This window comes from Uloborus diversus, chromosome 1, assembly GCF_026930045.1.
Source record: "Uloborus diversus isolate 005 chromosome 1, Udiv.v.3.1, whole genome shotgun sequence".
Classification (NCBI taxonomy): Eukaryota; Metazoa; Arthropoda; class Arachnida; order Araneae; family Uloboridae; genus Uloborus; species Uloborus diversus.
Window position 1 is genome coordinate 253,623,806 of NC_072731.1, and position 23,397 is coordinate 253,647,202.

The window sequence follows — 23,397 nt, forward strand, 5'->3', positions numbered from 1 at the left end:
TCAGCTCACTTCTTATGTATTAAAAAGCGGTAATCCTGTAACCCCGAAACACGTTTCTGTTGTCCTCTGAAAATTTGTGCGATTTAACCTTCCAATATTTCCTTTCACTTCTCTGTGCGAAAGTATTTCTTATAGAGATTTACTATTATTTATGATGAACTTTCGAACAAAAAGTATTCTCTCCGTCTCGGAGGATTCCTTTTAAAATAATTTAAAGTGCAGAGGACAGTCTCGATAATTTCCTCATTAGTAACATTTTAGCCCTTTATTTTTCGACTGGCGAAAAGTTGTAATAACATTTTTTTCAATACTACAAATACGAAGCAGAACTAAGTATGGGGATCCACTTAAACAGAGGGATCAATGGGTACAATATCCCCCCCCTCCCCGAAAAAATGTCTGGGAAAGAAATGTACTCTATATTTACGCACTCTCAAAAATTAAAAAAAATAAATAAAACAAATCTTTACTTATTTGCAAGGTAGCTAAATACAGCAACCTAAAATCATTTCAGTATAAAAATACAGCAAATACCAAATAACAGACGTCTGAAATTTTAAATCTCTCCCCCCCCCCCCCAAAAAAAAAGTCAAAGGAAAAAAAAATCTTACTTATGAGAAATTGCAGTAAATAAAAGATTAATGGAAAAAAATAAGTCAAATTTTTGGTTTTTTTGTTCATTTATTTATATATTACTCCCCCCTCCCACTCTAGTACAAAAATTTCAATTTTGCTTCTGGGGATTAGGAAAAACAAATATTTATACATAGCAGTAGAATATTGGATTATTGTTTAATTAAATTAGTTTAAATCTGCGAAAATAAAAAAGCACTGGACTGTTGCAGAACATAACTACCATTGAACTTGAAAGGTCAAATAATTTAGCAGAAATTGTTAATGCCTCCAAAAGAAGTTCACTGGTCAAACTTGAAAGAAACCATCCACGCACGAAACAATGAGAAACATTTCTCAAATTAAAATCTCACTTAAAATATATAATTCAGCATTAAAAGAAGACGGAGAGCAAAGTTCATCGCAAGCTGCGAAAGAAATCCAGAAAACTGAATGAATTCACTTTAAGCCGTTCGTAATTGTTAGAGCAACGTTAATTCAGGAAGAAGAAGAAAAAGGTGACGGAACGGAAATTTCGGCTGACAGCTTCATAGAAAGCGCATCAAGTTGTTTCGAAAAACAAATTTCTCACTTTCTGCATGAAAAGTGCAAGAAATTACGCGCTGCTAGTTGAAAGAAGGAATGGCGTTCGAGTTCCTGTTCAATGGCCTAACTCATTGCGTAAAGTAAAGTAGAAGGCTGTAGAACTTCCGCTTCATCAATATTAGAAAATATTAGAATAATAAGCATCACTACTGCAGCCTTTTTTTTTTTTTTTTTTTGAGCAACAAACTACTCGAATAACGTAATAATGAAAAAATAAATAAATAAATACGTCGCTTATCAAAAAAGTATATTAAATCATGCTCCTAGACTAATGAATTATTTACCCTTGTGTCCCCGCTATCAAAATATAAGGTCTTAAAGTTAATTTTATAAAAAGTCGCCAAATTTAGTGATTTTCGATGAGTCATGGAAGGCATCTTTCACACACTTTGTAGAAGAATGTCGGGTCACAATATGTACTAGATTTAATTTTTAAAAAAATGTACCAGATTTCCACAAATTACTTGAAGCATAACGCTTAGTGTGGTAAGCTTTACATCAAAGTTCAATTAAAAGTTTTATTTCACATTATTTACCCAAAATTCAAGTTTTATCACGGTTCCACCACAATATTTTGAACGACAAACTTGGTGAAACCCTCTTTTAATTAAATTTGAAAGTAGTATGTGGCTCGCAAAATGGACGAGCGATCAGTGTAAATACTTCAGAAAATGCATTACTGACATTTGAACGATGAAATAGCGGAATACGTTATTTTTTAATTAACATGGACGTGGAAATCACTGATGTCCAAAAGTGTCGACAGTTAAACTTCATAATAAATAAGTAAATAAACATTAAACGAGCTGATGTGTGCTTCACATAACTTCCTTTTACTCCCATTTAATGTCATTTTCCGATTATTAGTAATTTTAATGTGATTCAATAGTTTACTCTCTAAATATCACCAACAGTGGCCAAATTGAAAAAAGATTTTTTTTTAAATCGCCAAATTTGTCACCAAGTTGGCGAAAAAAACTTGGTGACCAAAGACTAGCGTTATATCGCAAAATGTCCGCCAAATTGTAGCATTACTTGAGTTTACATCGAAATTAACAAAGATTTCTCCCCAAAAAGGAGCAAAAGACTCTCTTAGAAGCACCTGAATGCAACCAAAAGGGGAGGTGTACAACTAGACCCCGCTAGGAGTCTATGTACCAAATTTCAACTTTCTAGGACATACCGTTCTTGAGTTATGCGACATACATACCTACATACAGACGTCACGAGAAAACTCGTTGTAACTAACTCAGGAATCGTCAAAATGGATATTTCACGTGTCTATACGTTCTTAGGCACTTATCCAAGTGTGGTCGAGTCGAAAAAAAATCAACATTCATTCGGGGGTGAGCAAAATGGAAATTAAGGTCGATTTTTGAGTGAAAAAAATTTTTTTTCGCGAATACTTCCTTTTTAGCAAAAGGAAGTAAAAAGAAAAAAAAATGCTTAACAAATCACAAGACTCAAGTGCTTTCACTAGATCAACAAACTTTTAATTTCCAACCTTATTATAATCCATGTAGTCGATATAACGAAAATTGGCGTTGTAGAATCGAAATGGAGAAAACGTTTATGGGCCCGTAACCATGACAACCAGAAGGGGAACTTAATGGAGAGTGGGAAAGTTATTTGGCCTTCACACGCCCATTCTCGTTACATAGACTATGATTTGTATCCATTTGAAATTAGTAGAAAAATTTAGTATAAGTTATCCCAACGTGACCGTGGATTCATCCATGTACATATGAAAATACGTTCTGAGGAACATAGGGCTTATGTAATTTTTTTTTGTTAGATTTTATATCCTGTGTTGCTTGCATAGATATTAATATAGGGGCTGCTCATAAATGATGTCACGATTTGAGGGGGAAATTGTGGCAATTTGTACCAAGGGGGGGGGGAGAAGGTAACCAGTAGTGTGATGTCACACATTTTGGCTGATTTTTTTTATTACAATATGTCTATGAAATATAGCATGACATGTAAAAAAAGGGATAAGGTGAAGTGTGATACTTTGTCACAAAGGCGGGACATTTGTTGAAAAAAAAGGTGTAACAGTATTTATGAGCAGCCCCACTCATACCAGAGTTGGCAATATGGCTGAAAACGAATATGACTCTTTGGGCCACCCCTTTAACTTTGTAAACATGTTCCTTTTAACCGCCGACGCAAAAGAGGAGGATTATAAGTTTTTGTGCATCTGTGTCTGTCTGTGTCATTGTAGCCAAAAAACGAATGACCTTATTTTTGATTTAGGCTCTTTACTATTTTATAGATTGTGTTAATTAACTAATTTTTTAGTGACTTAGCCATGCTTCATTTGAATCGGGAGTTTTTCTAATTGTTAATTGAATCAATTTTTATTGAATCTAGGTTTTGTTTTATACGCATTTATTATTTATTAATCCTATGCATGGTTTAAAAAAAGAAAATTTAAAAAAAAAACAGTTTAAAATATGCTCTTTGGCTTTAAACTTCTCTTCAAGAAATTAGAAAATTACTTAAAAAAATCACAAAAGTTTAATTTAAGGAAGGTTTATGGTTAAACGACCACTTGCCTTTAAAAGAAAAAACGCCAAATAATTTACCATCAAGTGTCCCAAAACATGGATAAAAATTGTCAAAATGCCTTACTATTTAAGTATAGTAGTAAAATGTATTCGTCATAGAATTAAAAGAAATAGGCCTTTTTAAGTGCACTAAATTTAAAAAAAAAAAAAAAGATTATTTTTACTTTCCACCAGACTGGTGCATTTAGAAGTTTAAAAATTGATTTAATAGCATCTTCAGTGAGTTTTTTTTTTTTTTTTTGGTTATTGACACCTACAGAGTTAAGGTAAAACGCATAGACAAGACAGACATTTCACTGAAATTCGCTTAATTTTCTTTGGAATCGATAAACGCAGTTTAAAGTAAACAAATATTAGAAGGAAAAAACCATTCAGTATTTCAAAAGTGAAAACTGTTTTATTAACAAACTATCAAAAATAACTTCTTTAATGTCATTCAAAAAGCATGAGTTGAAGAAGGTTTAGTCATAATTTGCGGAAAGTTATTTTTGAAAAGCAGAAATTTTAGGAGTAGGAGAAAAGAACGAACAGTGTGAACATTTTACTCAAGCGTAACTGAGAGATACCTCTGAATCAGTGATGCATAAATGAAAGTTAAATTTACAAATTTTTATGCCTCCCTTGGCTTTTGAACGTGAGTTATATTTCTAAAATTTTTTACAATTTGTATTTGCAATCTTGGTGCAAATTGTGCCTTTACCTATCATTTTCAACTTGATTGGAAGTTAGGTTATAGCTCTAAATTTGTTTCAGTGTAGTATCATCGCTTTTATCTCTAGATTTTTACTTTCTTCTATATCTAATATATAGAAGAAAGTATTGGATTCGTGCAAATTTTCGAATTTCGAATTTTGACGGATTCGAACGTTTTGAGGTGTGCTGAGTCCATTTCGACTATTTTTGGAAAATGTCTGTCTGTCTGTGTGTGTGTGTGTGTATGTATGTATGTGTGTGTGTATGTATGTGTCTCACGTCTGTGTGTGACCAGTTTTTTGTGGCCGCTCTACAGCAAAAACTACCGCATGAAATCGAACGAAATTTGGTACACATATGTGCCCGTATGTGAACTTGTGCCCATTAGTTTTTGGCGCGAATTCCTATAAGGGGGGTGGAGCAATGGGACGTTTTTCGAGTTACGCGTGCTTGCTATTCCTCAGGAAGTAACTGGCGGAATCAAACAAAATTTGGTCCATATGTTGCCATTAACAGGAACAGGTGCTGATTCAATTTTGGTGTCAATAACTCAAACGGGGGTTGAGCTATAGAACGTTTTTTTGTCGTCAATTGTGACTGCTGTATCTCAAGAAATAATGAACGGAATGAAAGAAAAATTTATCGGCAAGTAGCCCTTAGTGGGTATAAGAACTGATTTTATTTTTGTGTCAACAGCTAAAAAGAAAAGGGTAGCGCAATCACCCGTTCTTTTTTTCCATTTTGAGTGCGCTATCTCAAGAAGTAATGCTACGTTCTGGTTGAAATTTGGAATATATGTGAACCATACGTAAACAGGCTTTGGTTCAATTTTGACGCCAATCGCTCCAAGAGGTGTTGATTTTTTTTTTTTTTTTTTTTTTTGCGAACAAAAATAGCTTTATTAATGCAACAATAAGAAAGATAAATCGTAATAGATTGTCGTCTGCGTATTTCTCGTGATTTTAATTGTATGGAAATGATAGGAAATATTATCTCAATGAATTAAAAATTTTAACTGTTGCCATCTTATGTTTGTTAACAAATAAAATATTCGTAATTAATTCAAGCAAGGCTTTTAAAATAACTTTCAGTTTTCGCTCTTTGCTTTGCTTTTGCAATAATTCAGACATTGGGATAGTCGTCAAGTTTTTGCATGTGTAATTTTGTTTTTGTTGGGAATATTGCTTCCTTGTCAAGCATGGGGAGGGATCAGAAAAAAAAGAAAAATGTAGAAGAAAGTTTCGTGATGGCCACAACATACTAGTTAGAAATTATGCATGAAAAAACATTTGTAGAGAATAAAGCGTGCTAAATTTTAGAAACAGTAGGTTTTCTTTCGTTATTTTATGGATGAAGTGAAAAAACCCAATCAATCAAAAGAAAATTATTAAAAAGCTAAGCATTTCCAATAACGCCTTAAACCTCTTAATGAAAACTAAAGAACTAAAACCTCTTAATGAAGCCAAGAATGCCAAACAAACTGGTAGCTATTACAGAGGTTTTCCACCTCCAGCTCAGTCACTTTCCTCTGCCGGAATGATGAGTGCCAATAAGCACGAAACTGCAGTCCTCGGCTGGAATTGACTGAGCTGGCGGTGTATTTCATGTATCTCTACCTAATTTCTCGCTATTGCGGTGAATTACTAAATAGGTAGAGATAGTTTGTAGCATGCCATTAACCTAGCTGTGTTTTTTAACATTTTTTTGTTTTTTTGCTGTACCTGTTCATAATTTGGCATTAGAAATAAAAAATAGTGTTTGTAGCATGGGTGTGTTCACTTGAAGCGTGTTTTCTAAAATTCGATTTTGTTGTTTTTATTCCAATTTTAAGCTCAATTTTCACATGAATTTGTATGGGAACGAAAAATGTTCAGGTTATTCGTTTTAAGTCATTAAAAAGTTTGGAATATTCTGCATAAAGTGGAATTTGTTCGAAGTTTCTATGAGTCTTAGGATAGCTGCAAGTATTGTGTTTAGAAAACTCGAATCCGAGGCTGACCTTAAGCCATGCGATTCTTATTGATTGAGCTCGAGAATAAAATCAAGCATTAAAGCTCAATACATCGTTCGCACCTAAAATTAAAGCTTTGTTTAGTTGCTATGGTTACGTCTTTTAGCTACTTTGTCGAGCAATCAAGAAGATTTTTTTCACCACTTGTTCATTAATTCATATGGGTTACATACCGTTATTTCTGCTTTATACTGTCCAACATCGAGTTTGATTTATATTTTGATATGAATTGTATATACATTCAAAAAAATAACTGTGCGGCAAGTAAATTATGAAAAATATTATTATATACAGTTATTGTTATTTTGTGATCAGAACATTAATACGCGGAAAACTGGGAGGAGACCAAGATAAAAATCATGTAACGTTTAACTTTTGAGGGAAACAGCAATTGAAAACCAAAATTTAATATGCACTGTACGTGAATGAATGCCTTCTGTTTCATTAATAGTATATTGAGAGGGAAGTCGCCATCCAGAAACAATGTAAACAGTTAAAGTAAGACAAAACAACGTTAGATGAAGCACAAATTTGCAAATTACAGCAGACGGCGTTACAGGGAACGCTGGATGAAAAGACATTGTCGGATGTCTTTTCATCCATAAGCTCATTATTTTTTGCATTGAAAAAGGCGTTCCCTGTAACACCGAAACACGTGTCTGCTGTAATTTGCAAATTTGTGCTTCTTCTAACGTTGTTTTGTCTTACTTTACTGTGTGTTCAGCACAAAGGTATTTATTTATCTTAATGTAAACAGTTCTCTCAAATTACATACTAAACATTCTACGAGTATCCTCTGGGATTTTTTGAATAAATCTTCGTTAATTTAATAGGCAGTTGATTAAATCATCAACTAGAAATACGGTGATAATTGTTCTGAAATTAATAGGCAACTCAGAACAGGAATTTCGAGATATCAATACAAATGAAAAATGTGGAACCTTCAAGTTCAGAATTTCTTCAGTTCAGCCCCTCCTCTCATCAACAAAAGTAATTTCACTGAATAGACTCTCAACTAAATCTAATTTTCTCTTGAAGATAAATGCACGATCAATAAAATATTTGGATGAATACGACAGATTAAATTTATACTACATAATATTCTTCATTATCATTAATTACAAGCTATTTGGATATGATTTATTCTATAATTAAAAACACGTTTTACATAATTATTGTTAATGGAATCCTGGCATCATATCTGATGAATCAATTCCGTGAAACTTGTTCCCTCCTCTTGCCAAATCTTAGAGGTAGAAAGTCTTCTACGAAGTAACTGAACTCCTCTCCAGCTCAAACTTTTACCAATATAGAGTGGATTGGTGACTAGTGAAAGAAAAAGCACTTAAAAAAAAAGTTTATTATAAAGCTTCAAAATGAATTGACAGCAGTCGTAACTTCTTTCTACACAGAGCTATTCGGTAGTCTTGATTTCCAACAATTTTAAAACTTAAAATATTTCTGAAAATATTCAATAATTTTCACTTTGGCATCCTCGTGTCCTAGCACTTAATAACCACGACTTCACCACAAAGATTTTTTTGGAGTTTCATCCCAATTTTCTCCAAAATTTTATGTTTTATCCCAACTTTCTCAGTCAACTCGCTGTAAAAATGAAATCCTAGTTCACATTGCTTGACCAACATTAATGAATATCAGTAAGGTATAAAGAAATAGCATTAAAAGTGCATTTTAAACAGATTTCGGATTAGAAACACTAGGATTGTGTCTGACGCATTCAGGACGGAAATTACTTGAGTTCAAAAAAATAATAATAATAATAAAAATTTGGAGAGAACAGCAATTTTAAGTTCGCATTTCACGAAATCATTTCAAAGAAATTATTTTCGTTTTTACTGATTAATGCATACTGATTTTTTTGTATAGAAAATAGTAAAATGCAGTTGTGCTCAAAATAATCATCTATGCCCCCCCCCTCCCCCATTTTTTACAGGTCCACCTTGCCGTTTTGCTAAACTTTGAATACAAACAAAATCAGTTCAATCTCACTTTTTCATCCCGGACCCCTTTTGTGTTCCCAATTGATGTTCCACACCCTGCCCCCCCCCCTTATAAGGGGCCATGCAATTGTCCAAATTTGTTCTCATAAATTATTTAACAGAATAATTAGTTCAGCTCTACGAAAAAGGGCTAGAGGGGTTTTCCCAGACTCTTCGTTTACTTTGAGACATTTTTCTGCATTTAACCACAAGATTAACGTCCCATTGCTTTCATTCGTTGATTCTTATTACTCCTCTAGAAAATCGCCCGTCAAGGCATGACGGGTAAAAATTGCTTCTACATTTGAGCAAAGCAATTGAAGCAATCAGTAAAAGAGTTTAGTTATCCTGTTCAGACTGTCAAAATAAAGAATTTATCTGCATGTCAAACATTAATAAAAAATATTATCAAATTATCATGCCGTGGAGCGAGTTTCATTGTTGGTGACGTCATTAGCGTTGCTCGATCATTCGCCTTTTTATATATAAGGATTTGATGACATTTGAAATCGCTCAACAAGGAGCAATCATTTATCTGCCCTCAAGTCGAAGACATTTTTTTTTTTTTGTAACATGATAGCCGTTGCATTTGTATAATCTACTAAAAGTTGATGCTGGCATTTGAAGCATTATTTTAACTCTTTGAAAACCATAAGCTTTGGGGAAGAGTAAAATTTTTTTAGACATGAAACTATTACAAAATATACATAAAACTATAAACTCGCAAATGGTAACCTGAATTACATATATGCAAAAATTTTGTGAAAATAGGTTTCGTAGATGTTGTGTAAATTGGATGGGATATACGTGTCTATATGGCCCATTTGATTAATTTATTATTCAACTCAAAAATATTTCGATAATTACCCATAATCTTGTTAAAAGGTAATTCTGAATGGGAATAGAAGCCTGGCAATATGAATGCAGATGTACTTGATTTGATGCATTTCTGAGTTTTCAAAAGAAATTATAATATGTTTTTTTTTTAACTTTTTTTTTTGTCAAAGTCAATAACATAAAAAATATGATTTACACATTCTTTGCACTCAATAATTTATATAATAAATTTTAAAGTTAGGTGACACATATGCCTCATGGTTCTCAAAGGGCAAATAAAAAAAAAATCTACAGAACAAGTCCCTTTTAGTAGTTTTAATATAAAATCCAAAATAAGGCTATCTTTAAAGCTGAGAATGCGTTACATTAAAGAGCGATAGATTACCCACATGTAAGGGAAAGTCATTTCGATTCCCTGAATCAACAGTACTCTAATCCACGGTACATATAACAGTTCAATCCCAAGATCCTCTCTATATAACTTGACAGTAATCCACATCAATAACACGAAACCGATGACCGAAGCAGCGATAATTCGCCAATTGTAACCTCTCTCAGTCGGAGAATCCCTCCTTAAAACTCGTCTGGGATGCAGAGGAGTAACTGAGCAGGGATGGGAGGGATAATTCGGACGAGGAGGGGGAAGGAAGGAAATCTTCCAACACTAGCCGACTCAACTTGTAAGTAAGTGAAGGGGAAAAAGAAGGGTAAAATTGATGGAGGTCAATCAAAAAGGGCCGTCCGTTCAGTTATCGAGAGGCACATTATTGCGCAAGCATCTCTCTGTCTTCGTGTTTTCTCTCTATCGCACACGAAATTTGTGCCCTGTTGGAATAAATAAATGCTCGGAGGGCCAGAGGCGAAGTCAGAAGTTGGTTCAGGAAATGCTGATACAATGTTGCTCTTTTCCCATGCACTCAGCATATTAAAAAGCGGGTGGGCGAACTGAGGGAAAAAAAAATGGGCTCGGTTGTAAAAGACATTATTTACCTGCAATTTATGGGTATAATTATTAGCAGCAATTATGTTGAAAAGTAAGGCAAAAAAAAGAGAGAGAGAGAAGACTTGGGCAGTCAATTCGTTGAAGCACTGAAAAATTAATCCCATCCACCCTCTCTCATTGTTAAAAATAATAACGAAACATTCTTAGTCTTTTTTTTGCATTGCAAGTGTGTTTAGTTGTAAAAATTACGACGGAATGTTAATCATTTTTTGATGAATCATATTTTATGTGATTTTTTCCCTTCAGTGTCTTTCACATTTAAGCATTTGGTAGCAGATAAAATTGAGAAGAATTTATTAAGAAAGTCTAATAAAATTTAATTTTGCACTTGTTCCACTCTAGGAGAATAAATGGAATCCGTATTTTCAGAACTTTATGATTCTTCCGTCAAATCAAGAGAATCGGCAGTCAGCACAAATCTGAGATTTACTTATAAGCCACTAGTTTGCACAGGAATTTCTCACAGGGGGGGGGGGGTCCAGGATTGAAGGTCTACCATTCTCGTATCACACGCCAACACGCATTCGAACATATTCTTTTGATTTTATCGATTGCGGGGGAACAAAATCATTTTTAAAAAAAATATTGAATAATTCTTTGCATCAGTTAATAAAATAAATTTATGAGTAACATATAATTAAAATATCAGAAAGCACAAGAATGAATATATTTTCTTTTCTCATAGTTAAAAATAAAAACGGCGACTCAAAATCATCATTCTAACAATTTATGTTTACATACACTTCAATTTTGTAGGGGAAGAAAGAAAAAAATAATTTATATTTTTCACATTTAATAAATCTGAAATTATTGCTGCCTTTTCTTGGAATTATTTCACGCTCTACATACATAAGATTATAGTCGATTAAAAAAACTCAAGGGCCATAGGAGGGGTCCGGACCCCCTGATCCTCCATTTGAGTGCGCCATGCTAGTTTTTGTTACCTTTAAATTGCAACATTTTGGCTGCAAATGCAGTTTTTCTGTCAATTATGCGAAATTATAGTGCAGTCAATGTGCGCCTCGATTATATTAAACAGCAAATATGAGTCTAAATGTGAAATACCTAGAAGTTAAAAGGTAGAAGTACTAAAATTTAAAAAATGGATATACTTAGTCAAAATGGTAGACGTAAGTCTCATACTTTTTGGGAGAGAGCCCTGGTAGGTACTGCTATAAAGCATCATTTGGAGAAACTTTCCAAAGAAAAAGGTTTGAACTTTGCAAGCGTTTAACTCAAAACTTTTAAAAGTTCACTACATCCCCTCACATTACATTGGTTCAACAAATCATTCCACTCTATCAAAATAAAAATAATAAGAACATGACTTACTTGTCCATCATCCAGCACGGGCAAAGCTCCTGCGTTGTGCAAGTTAATGAGGTCTTGATCTGTGATAGTGTGTGAGTGCACCAAAATGTCCGGCCGCCGAGCGTAAGACGTGACATCCGACCTGCGGGTCGTATCGGCGTACGAAACGGGCAGCATGTTGGCCTGCAAGTGCAGGGCGGCTTCCTCTTCTCTCTTGAAGAGATTCCGAGGATTCGTGTGCAACTGGTGGTGGTACTGCTGCGGCGTGGTGGCATTGAGAGTATTGCTGAGGTGTGTGTAAGGATCGGATTGGAAGTCCAACTGTGGCTGAGTCAAACTGTAAGGTGGAGGGAAATAAGGTGGCTGGAATTCGTTAGGCGTGTGGCTAAGGCGGCCACCCGTCGTAAAGGTGCTGCCAGCAGGAACAATACTGGCAATGGAGGTAAGGTTGCCACCGTGGCTGACCACCAGCTCTCGACGATCCTGCAAGAGAAAAACTAATTGTCAAAGCTTTGCAAGAACTTTCATGTATCAACATAAGAAAGTTTATTGATACAATATTTTTTTACCCGAACTACCAATTTATAGTATCAAGTTCTTACCAAGTTCAACAGATTGTAGGATACAGGAAGTGCACTGCAAAGTTTTGAGAGTTAACAGCCTAGAATACTTGATTATATATAATCCACATTGTCAATCCGGTATGCTAATATGTATAATAAATAAATATATATATATATATATATGTGTGTGTGTGTGTGTGTGTACGTAAGTACATAATTAGAATATTCCCCGTAAAAGAATAAATAGACTAAAAGTGTAACTAAATATGTTCAACAGACATAAAAGGTTCACAAAATTATTAGGTCTATACTTTCGAAAAACTCAATGTTTCAATGTGATAAGTAGTGAAGTTAAATTCATTCTTTAAAAGACAAGAAAACATTATCATGTGTTTCTCTAAAACACAACCGAATGCGTTTTAATAGCGATAGCTTAAAATTTTTTAAATTCAATTTAAAGAGGGAAAACTTTTTATTTAAATGGGATTCATCGCTCAAAAACAAGTTTTAAATTCTTGTAAAATATACCAAATAATACATTCATTTATTCGTGTTATTCTTTTATTGAGGGGTAAGAATGTTTTAGAAAAGGTCTCAATTTATCTTGAGACTTAGAAAATTTTTACGATAAATTTAAGACATACTGGTGTCGGACAGTACTTAACTTTCAACATTAAAACATCAAATACATGAATTTTTGTTACTCGCATAAGTTTAAACTTGACACATCAACTAATTAATTCCCTTGTTCATGGATATTTGATAATCTACTTTAAAAACATACTCTATAGTGATTCCGCTTTTCTCTGTAAAATTCCATGAACGATAATTTTCATTTGTCAGTATCATAACTAATCCTTTATGTGTTCAGTTTACAACTTCCACATCTTTTACATCATATTTCTGAATTTCTAAGCAAGGTTACCCTTTTATTAAACAATAAAAAAGCTTTTACGCGCCATCATTCTTTCATTGTAACTCTAACGAATATAAGTAAATATAAAAAAATAAAAGAACTTAATCTTGAATTATGAAGCATCAAGGCCGAAAATGACATCAGAATTGCAGTCACGAATTTAATCAACCTACGCAAATACTCGACCCGTTGATGTTGAACATCTTTTTGACCAAAGAATTTTGATTTACAAAAGTCTGTAGATCTCAAAGAGCGGAAATAAGCTTTCGAAAGATTTTTTTAAAAAAACACAAAATTATGGCATGCTTTTATCAAAAATATGTGACTTTTTGTTATTTTTTACTGACATTCAGATTTTCATCTTTGAAAGAGTGTTTTTGCTCTTTCTTTTTACATTGAAAGATTCATAATGTCTTACGATTAATTCTTACTCGACAGTTTTCTAGCTCAGCAAAAAATGTGCTATACTGTTTGAAATCTAGTAAAATGTCAAAATTGGTTTTCGTGCCTTGAGGCAATAAACGCAACAAATTTCATAAACCGTGTGCGAATAGAAAACGAGAAAAAGAAAAGATTTATGCTGCGTAAAACATAAAAACATAACTTTTTGTGTGAATAGTATGAAATGCAAGAAGATTATTTGTATTACACACTACAATTTTTACTTCCCCTGCACTGTTTTTACTTCCTTGTACAGATAAAAATGTTTCGTATAAAAGATTTTAATATTTTCCATTATCTGATCAGTCATCATATAAACCATTTTGTAATTTTAATGAGCTTTAAATTAAAAACTATTTTTCTCAAAACTATCACGAACATATCTTGATCTTCTTTTCCCTGTTACGTACAAAATTTAAAAAAAAAAAAAAAATACATAAAATTCATAGGACGATCATAATTTTTAATTAATGATTCTTTAGTAGATGAAAACTTCACTATTTTGACTTGCTAAGTCACGTGAAAAAATCTAGAATTACTTTTTTTTAAACTAAAAATAATATTACTGTATTTGTGACCTGCTCAAAAATCCATTTATTAAGCCCGGAGGTGGACATTGAAACTGTACTACACAGAAAACATCTAACAGAGACAAAACTATTGTTATTAGATTATTTTATTACACCTGTATATTTTTGCTTCAACTTTTTCAAATCTGAAGAACTTTTAGAGGTATAGCAACGGTGTATTACCGATGTATGAAACTGCCGGATATGGGGCAGTTCGCAATTAGAACGTTGGCAGTATGTTTTGATAAGGCCGCGGTGACTTGAGCGGTCAGGCGTAGGAATGGTAATCGGAAGGACTCGCGTTTGATGTCAACCAGTCGAAGATCCTCCGTGTTCATTAATGGTGACTGGAACACGCTAAACTATGTCGTGATCACAGAGTCCTCCAAGTTCCCATTCCCAACCAGAGATTGCTCGGTTTCTGGTCCGGATTTAAAAAATAAAACAGAGCTGTTTTCAGGCTCTTATCCAACCGGATAAACCATGGAAGTGCATAAGTTTTGACAAATTGTTTTTGGTTTTTTTCTCAGTTAATTTCTGAAGTCTTTCAACTGACTTTTTTATTTAAAAAAATTCTCTGAGTCGAAAGTCTAAGTAATCTGCTACTTGCCTCGAATCTGAAAAGGTAACGTAAGTTTGTGGCACTCGTCCAGAAAAATTCCCCGAAAAACAAATTACTCAGTTTCGTGGTCAACTTACGAAGTCTTCGCGGGAGTATCACTTCGTCAATCAAACACTCAACCGAAAAGATTACACAAAACCACAATATTTCAATTTCGACAACAACTTCTCGAAAAACTCGTGCTGTACCAAGTGACCCCCCTTCGAGCCACTCTTGGCAGACGATGGATGCGAAAGAGGGGGTTGCCCGGTCTCAGACTGTGGGAAAGTGTCGGCTCTGCCCAGAAGGTCAGACACCTTCATCTCGCTGGAGAGAGAAAGACGAGGGGCACACCTCTTTTTCGGGACCCGTCTGCTTAGTTATGCATGGCTCTCCAGCGACCAGTGAAAACTTAAAAGTGTTTTACATATTCATTTTCTTCCGGCTTCGGTCACTTGGAGGAAAGATTCCGCGGGACGCCCACGCTCCCGCGAAAATTCAGAGGCAAAGCGGCACAAGTCCACCCCGGCAACTTTGAACTCGCAATCCGCGCCTTCTCGCGAAAGTCCGGTTGTGCTTGGGGGGCAACAGGACGGACTGAGGACACCGTTTTCAATGAAAAGTATATTGAGAAAATTACACTGAATTTTCGAACATCCATGTCAGCAGGGCCTGATTACTGAATAGGTCGACTAGGCCGTGGCCTAGGGCCCCCAGTTTTTAGGGCCTCCCAGATGCCTAAAACTGTTTCAGATAATGACAAAAATCGTGTGGTTTAACTACAAAAGGGCTCCGAAAATCGTTTGGCCTAGGGCCCCCAGCAAGCTTAATCGGGCTCTGCATGGCAGTTAATGACAGATTTTCACGGAAAATCGAAAAGCACGGATAAACGAGCAGATCAGGAGAGCTGCGAACAAAAACTTTAAGAAAAGGGAGCAATCTCAATTTTCCGAATGAAATTTCATTTTTACCGAGTGATAAAGTACGAGCATGAAGAGATATCAGACACATATAACAAACATCCAGTGGTGTTCCCATAGGGTATATACTCCATATACTCTCAAACATTTTTTGCACATATAGCGTATACCCTCAAGCTTAATAAATTTTCATATTATGACATACTATGTATATGATCACATACACATATTGTGCTTAATAGATTACTGGAAGTATACCCTCAGAAAAATTGAGGAGAACATCACTGCAAACATCTAATTATAAGAAACATTAAGCATCATTAAAAACTTAAATAAGGGGGGGGGGGGGTATGTGCTGTAATATTGTCTCCAAATTTGCCAAATAAGAACATATTTTGGAGGACACCGCGAGGACCACCTATAGGAACGCTCCTGGAGCAGCAGTTTTGAAAACTGAAACAAAATTGTATGCCCACCACCAACACTGAACTCACAAGGCACAACCTGTGTCATCTCATAAAATCCAGTCAAGCTATGTAAACGATAGGATTAAATGCGGACAATAACGTGTATTGAAACAACCTTTTTTTGGAAATTCAAGATTTTAAGGTGACTTATTCAAATTTATAAAATATTTAGGTATTCTGCACGCAGCCTAAATTTTATAAGTCCTACAAAAAAAAAAAAAAAAAAACCTTTTTCTTTCTATATACCGTCGCCTCAGAGCAACAGTAAGATATCTAATCCCAGAAATAACACTAAGCTATCTTACTGTTGCTCTGAGGCGACGCGCGACATAATCTTTTAATTAAGGAAATTCGAAAGAAAAAGTAAGTTGACTTACGTAAGCAATGAAGTTGAACAATATTGTTAAAAAATCTTTTGGTCGTAAGCAATACTTAGGTATACTATCCCAGCTGGTTCTAATATAAAATTAACTTTAGAATCAAAATATGAACTCCGCTCTACCCCATCACCTACAACTTTTCGGAAATGGCACCCCCTATATTTGGCGTATAAACCTTGACCTTTGTTTAACAGTCTTTGAGGACTAATAAAACTAATGTATGGTAACGCTCAGTTTCAGTCCGTCTCCCTCTACCAAAGGAAAAAAAACATTAAAATAAATAATCTTATATGTATATATATATATATATATATATATATATATATATATATATATATATATATATATATATATATATATATATATATATATACATATATATATAGAAACAAAACTGCTAAAAACCTACCTAAACATCCGGACAGATAAGATATTGCTTATATATCTTATGGTGAAAGCGTAAGATAGTACTTAGAGTATAAACAATCATTTTTGTTTTACAATCTTCGACGACTAATAAAACTAAGGAGTGGCAACACTCAACACAATTTTCTGCTTTCCACTTTTAAAAGATTCCATCTAACACCCCTTCTCCCTCCATCCCCATACTGACCATCATCTCATGATGAACCACTATTCCACAGAACACTTCTATACAAAGGCAAGCAAACCGCTTTTCATCCATTCAAAATATAGGCGTTTCGTTGTTTTCTTTAGGCCACAATCCTTTATAACGTTTCTTTCTCTTTCCATTTTCCATTCCTATTCTTCTTCACTCCCTCGTGAGAATATGGTAATGGTTTTCCGCGAGTTACACCGGCATTGAAGCGTGAATTTCATCAAAAGCGCAGCGCGAATCAAACGGAGAGACTCTGGGAAGCAACAAAAGGGGGAAATTGCGACTTTGTACACATTTCTTCGGCCCGAGGAAGGAAATATCTCACGCGACTTTGCACGAGATCGTAAATATGAAAGGTCTGGAAAGAGAACTGCTTTTTTATTGACTCATATTTTTTATTTAAAAGGCCCATTCTCTTTAGAGGCACTTCAAGTCTTCAATATTTTTATTTATTTTTTATTTTTTTTACTTTTTTTTCCATTTGCGTCTTCAGAACAATGTTACGGTCTGAAGAGAAATCTCTCAAAAAGCGAAATATGAATTTAAAAAAAAATTGTATTACTATTATGGTAAAACATTTTCATTTTTGCTTATCTTCTTATTGAGTAAAAATTGCAATATAATTGGGAAGTATTAAAATTGATGGTGAATATTTCTAATCGAGACATGATATTACATAACAATTGTTAATCTTCCTTATTGCACAATGTAGCTGAAGAATAACTGCATCACTTTGGAGCAATATTTCTGTTAATAACTAAGCGTGAGTAATATTTTTGTTACTACTAATATTACAACATATGATTAAGATTTCAATTTTATTTTATTGCATCGTACACACATATTTATGTATGTGTGCATTCAATAATATTTATATACGGTTGAGGAATATTTATAGCATACTACTACTAAGCAGTGGCGCAGTGACGGGGAGGGGAGAAAACACCCCCCAGAGTCATTGGTTTTTAACATAAATACAAATTCTAATACAGTAATTTATGCATATGAAAGGACTGTTTTTATTTAAAAAAAAAACCCTTCAGAAGGTATTTTTGATTTTGAAAAAACCCTCCAAAAGGTATTTTTGATCAAAAAATCTCCTTCTGAAGTAATTTTTAATCACAAAACAAACTCCAGAAGATATTTTTGATTAAAAAAAACCCTCCAGAAGGAATTTCTGGCTGCACTAGTGCTACTATGCACACTATACAACATTTTTTTATTTCAACTGTTATTTTATATTTATTCAATCAAAATTTAGAGCACTATTTCAGTGAGCAGAGAGAGCTACTAAACAACGATAGCTGTAAGCAGAGCAATGTCTATGTACATTTGATTATAAAGCTATGTTGGGGTTATTTCTAATGATAAATATATTTCGATAATATTTATTATTAAATAATAATCATATTATTGTTGAATGAGCTCTATTTTCAGTAGCGTGTGAGAAAGGAACATCTATCTTTCTTTTAGCTTACAATATTCACGTTTATATTGACTAATATTCATATATTAGTCAATACTTATATTTATATATCGGTTGATGCTAATATTTATTTACTAATCATTCGCATTAATATATTTTTGATCCAAACCTTTTTTTAATACTATCCTAAATCATTTTTGTTTACCAATATTTATTTCTACTATTACAACTAACATCAATAACATCAACAACAATAATTACAAAAATAACAATGATAGTAGTAATTATAATAGATAGACAATCAACAAAAACTAATTTTGCCAATATTATAATAGGTTGCAATTTTATTGCCTTAGATGCGTGCAGCTGTAATCCCAACATCCTCACCCCAAAATGAAATTCCTCAACTTAATAAATTAACTACATTAAAATAGTTTCACATTGCCTGTGCATCGTACCTCGCTCCTGATACACGGTTAAGGGTAATTTTTCCTAAACACCATTTCTCCCTTTGCAGCCAACACTAACATGAAAACTACTTGATAGACTTCAACACATTGTAATAAGTTAAGGGACAGTTTCCCTAAATACCATTTCACCCATCGCAGCCGACACTAACATGAAAACTACTTTACAGACATTTAGCGTCAGGAACTTTTTCCATAAATCCTGTTTCACCCTTTGCAGCCGATACTATTCGTCCGACCTTTAACGCATAATTGTTAAAGAAAAAAATCATAGAATGGAAAAACAGCAAACAAATCCCTCAAAAAATTTTGATTAAGCAAAAAGAAAGAATGACATAAAAAGTATTTATTTATTTTTTAAAACTTTTACATGCTTAGTAATATTTCTTATAATTCATTAAGACGTTGATTTTATTTTTTTCAAGCTACAAAGCGAAATAAAAATAATATTAGTAGAAAATTTTAAAAACATGTTAAATATAATAACAAATTTCTAATTTCGGTGCATTGTAGCAATCTATACTGTTTAAAAAAATAACTCGGTTAGTGGTATTGATGTAACTATTAAAACTGTGTGAAACAAATGCCTTTTCATTACTCTTATTTTGCAACTGTCCATTGTTTTTTTTTCCCCTTAATAGAAATAGCATAATTTTCAAAAACACTTTACTTTTAAAACTCTTTCATCAAATCAATATTTATTTCATGTAATTCTTCCAAAATACATCAGAACATAACCTTTAAGAACAAACAATATTTTTAAAACTGCAAAACAAACAAGCCTAGTCTCGGATGGAATTCTAAAAAAAAATGTTTACAAACATTGCAAGACTAAGAAAACGGAATAAAAATAAAATAAATAAATAGCATAAGAATAAAAAAGACGGAAACTCCCAAGTCTATTTACAAATGGAGGGCTATCCCACAATGCTCCGGGGCAGCCGCCATGACAGTTGAGAAGGTAGAAAAGTTGAAAAGAAAGGCAATTAATAGAGACCTTGGGGAAGTACACTTCGTTCTGCGAGAGAGCCTTTTTGAAAACAGCCCCGGGCAGGTTGAACTGCCGCCGTCTCTTTGGATAGCTTCATAATTCCTCGTTAGCAAAGTGGCTGCGAGCTTCGCGCGCTGCAAAATGCAGAACTCGAGCTTGTCCTTGACTTTTGAGCAATTTTCAAACCTATCGTTTGGTTCGATTATTAAATTTTAAAGTTTTGCTTGTGTGTGTGTGTGTACGCAGATTTATGCAATGAAATGCAATCTGGAGTAAATACATTTAAACAGAGGCCGATCCATCTCTGAAAGGGCTCAGTCTCATTTCGGGCTGGGGCCACCACTCTTTTCCTTGGATTTTTTGAGCAATCACGATTGCTTATTGTTCTCACTTGACTGTTTTTGATGTTACGCTGATTTTATTTTCAATCCAGCACCCTCTGCCAGCACCAACGTCGCGTCGACCGGCCTCACGATGCTGCTCCTCTTGCGAAAATAGTCTCCAGGTTGCGTCCATATCCTACACACACGCATACACACACTCATACCTGCGCACAGACACACACACACACCCCAACACACACATACACTCATGCCTGCGCACAGACAAACACACACACCCCAACACACACAGACACAAACACATATGCCTACATACACACACACGAACGCCTACACACACAGCAATGCATACACAACACGCACACGCATACATACACACATATACACGCACCCACATACATGCGCCTACACAAACACACGCGCATTCATACACACACACGCTCGTGATTGCGAAAAGCATCAAGATGCCAAAAATTCAAATTAATATAATTTTTTTTTTCTTAATTTTATTCTACATTCACTGGAGAAACACTAAGAGGTGGGGTGATGCGGAGAAAAGTGGGATTCAGATTCAAGTTTTTTTTTTTCTCCCCTTTCCCCCACTGACACAGAAATTTCGTATACCTTATGTGTGGTTGCATTGCAATTCTACTTTAGGCTACTGAATCATATGACTGGACAGGAGCAAAATTTTTAATGAGAGCAAATTATTAAGCAATTTTTTTAAGATTGTTATTGCTATTTTATTTTTTATTTTTCGAGCAATTACGAATGGCTTATTGTTTTCACTTGAACTTATTATGATTTTTATTTTTCTGTGCTTATAATGCAGGCGTCCATGTGACTCGGAATCAAATTATTTATAAACGACCTTCTTGACTCAACACAATCCTTTTTACGCGAAAACAGTATCCAGCACACAACATCCAACCGCCGACATTCATTTGAATTTTGACCGCTTGAACTCAAATTATGGTAGCGATAAAAGCCATTAGTAGAAACAAGAAAACAAACGAGTAGGGTCCAATCGCAATTCGTGATTGCGAAAGGAATATTTAGAATTCAAGATCTTAAAATTCAAACTGTTTTCTTTTTCCTTGTATCGTATCTTTCTTATAAAAAATAAATAAATAAATAAATTGAAATTTTTAAGCAAAGTTTTTAAATCATTTATGCACCCTCTAAAAACCGTGCGCGGAACGGGGCTCAAGCTTCCCGAGCCCCATTATCAGTAATCAGGAACTAAATTCAAAACCCCTGCAACTTTTGAAACGAGCACAAAATTGCTAAAATTATTTATGAACTGGACTCTTCAGTAAATGCAGCATCAAAAATTGGCAAAATAAATGCATTTTTAAACTGTTACTTTAAAATAACTGCCCCTCCATTTTTATTTATTTCATTTTTTTTTCAAAAGAAAAGCTCTCAAATATAAACCAATTTAATTATTTCGGGCGGTAGTATTTCATTAGTTTTTAAATAATCAAATTGAAATATTTTACAACAAAAAGTTGTTCAATTCATTTTGGAGGTTCCCCCCTCCCCCCAGGGCACATCACAGCTCTAAAACTCCTCCACTTTCTCCACTTTGAAAGTTAATTTTAACCTTTGCTCTCATTTTGCATAATAAACCCCATAGCTATTCAATTACATTTCAAAATGTACCCAAACATTTAGTAAGTCTAGCCATCTTTTTATCGCGATATATAAAAGTATAAACTATGACAATAAACTTGTGGGAATGAAAGCATTTTAGTAGCGATTTTATCAGCTCTAGCTAAAGCTACACTAACGATGAATCTGGATTAGTTTATTTCATGCACATGTGAACAATAGGGGGCTCTAATTGGTCAATTCGTTGGGCGTCATGGGTCACGTGACGCGAAAATGAATTCGCAATTATTTGAAGCTTGACGATTGCATGAAAAAAAATTATGTTGGAATCAAATAGGGAAGCATTTACACCCATAGCCGCATAAATGATCTTGTTAGTGATTTTTGATGAGTTTAATGGTTCAGGAGGATAAATGGGCTACACTAGAGCCTACACTAGCTTCGTAGAGGGTTTAACAAACAGCGTAGACAATCATTTTGAGAATTGTTCCCCCCTTATTTTTTATTTTTTCCCGAAATTCTGATAGTGGCAGGGCCTGATTATCGCACAGGCCAACTAGGCCTGGGCCTGGGGCTCCATCTTTCTCAGGGGCCCCGATTTTTTAATAACTTATGCATAGCATTAAAAAGTCATGCATTTTTGTGAAAATAATGAAAATTAATGATTTATTAATTGAAAACATATCTCTAAAATATTGTTAAACATTATTTTGCATTGATTTAAGGTGATAGAATAGAGAGGGGGGGCTCCAAAGAATTGTGGGCCTTGGGCCTCGCATTTAGTTAGTCGGGCCCTGGATAGTGGTCTGGATAACCAGCGATTCGGATCATCGGAGTTCTGATAATCAGAATTCTACTTTAATAAATTAAGACCCCGGTTAAAAAATTATTTTTGCATTCCAAATATGCAAAGAATGTATGTGTGTTATAACGCAGTATTATCACTCGGATTAACTGAACATATTCAAAAGAATTCCCCCCAAAAACAAACAACAGAATTTTATTTCTTCATCAATCTTTGACTTCGACGTAATCCACATCAAAATACAAATCCCATAAAATATCTCATTAGACCCGTTCTAAAATTCCAGGAACTGTTTTTAGCCAAGGGAGTCATAAAGCATATTCCATTCAACCGAAGCCACTAAACTAACCAACCAGAAATTATGACTTTTTTAACGTCGCAGAAGATCTACAGCCAGGCATGCAGAGAGGGTTGAGATTTCTTCTCGGAGGTTACGATTCAGCGGTTCGAAATTATTCCAAGACATTAATGACAAGATGGAATAACTCGAGAAAAGAGGAGCGTCATTTGATGAAAGTCGAACCTGTGTTTATTCCGCACCTCTTTGCTACAAAGTATTCATCCCATGGAGACAGGGAAGAAGAAGTTTTGGAAAGACTAGTTCGAACCATTGAGAAGAGATAAAATGGAAGGA

The 23,397-nt window shown here is 34.3% G+C and overlaps 1 protein-coding gene across 1 annotated transcript in view; it reads right to left on the reverse strand.

The window, feature by feature from the left end:
- Positions 1 to 23,397, reverse strand: part of LOC129226864 (transcription factor AP-2-beta-like) — a 107,211-nt gene that overhangs the window by 78,143 nt on the left and 5,671 nt on the right. Inside the window, exon 2 of the mRNA XM_054861496.1 lies at positions 11,665 to 12,126. Coding sequence (XP_054717471.1) covers positions 11,665 to 12,126 — 462 coding nt within the window. The remainder of the gene's footprint in view (positions 1 to 11,664; positions 12,127 to 23,397) is intronic.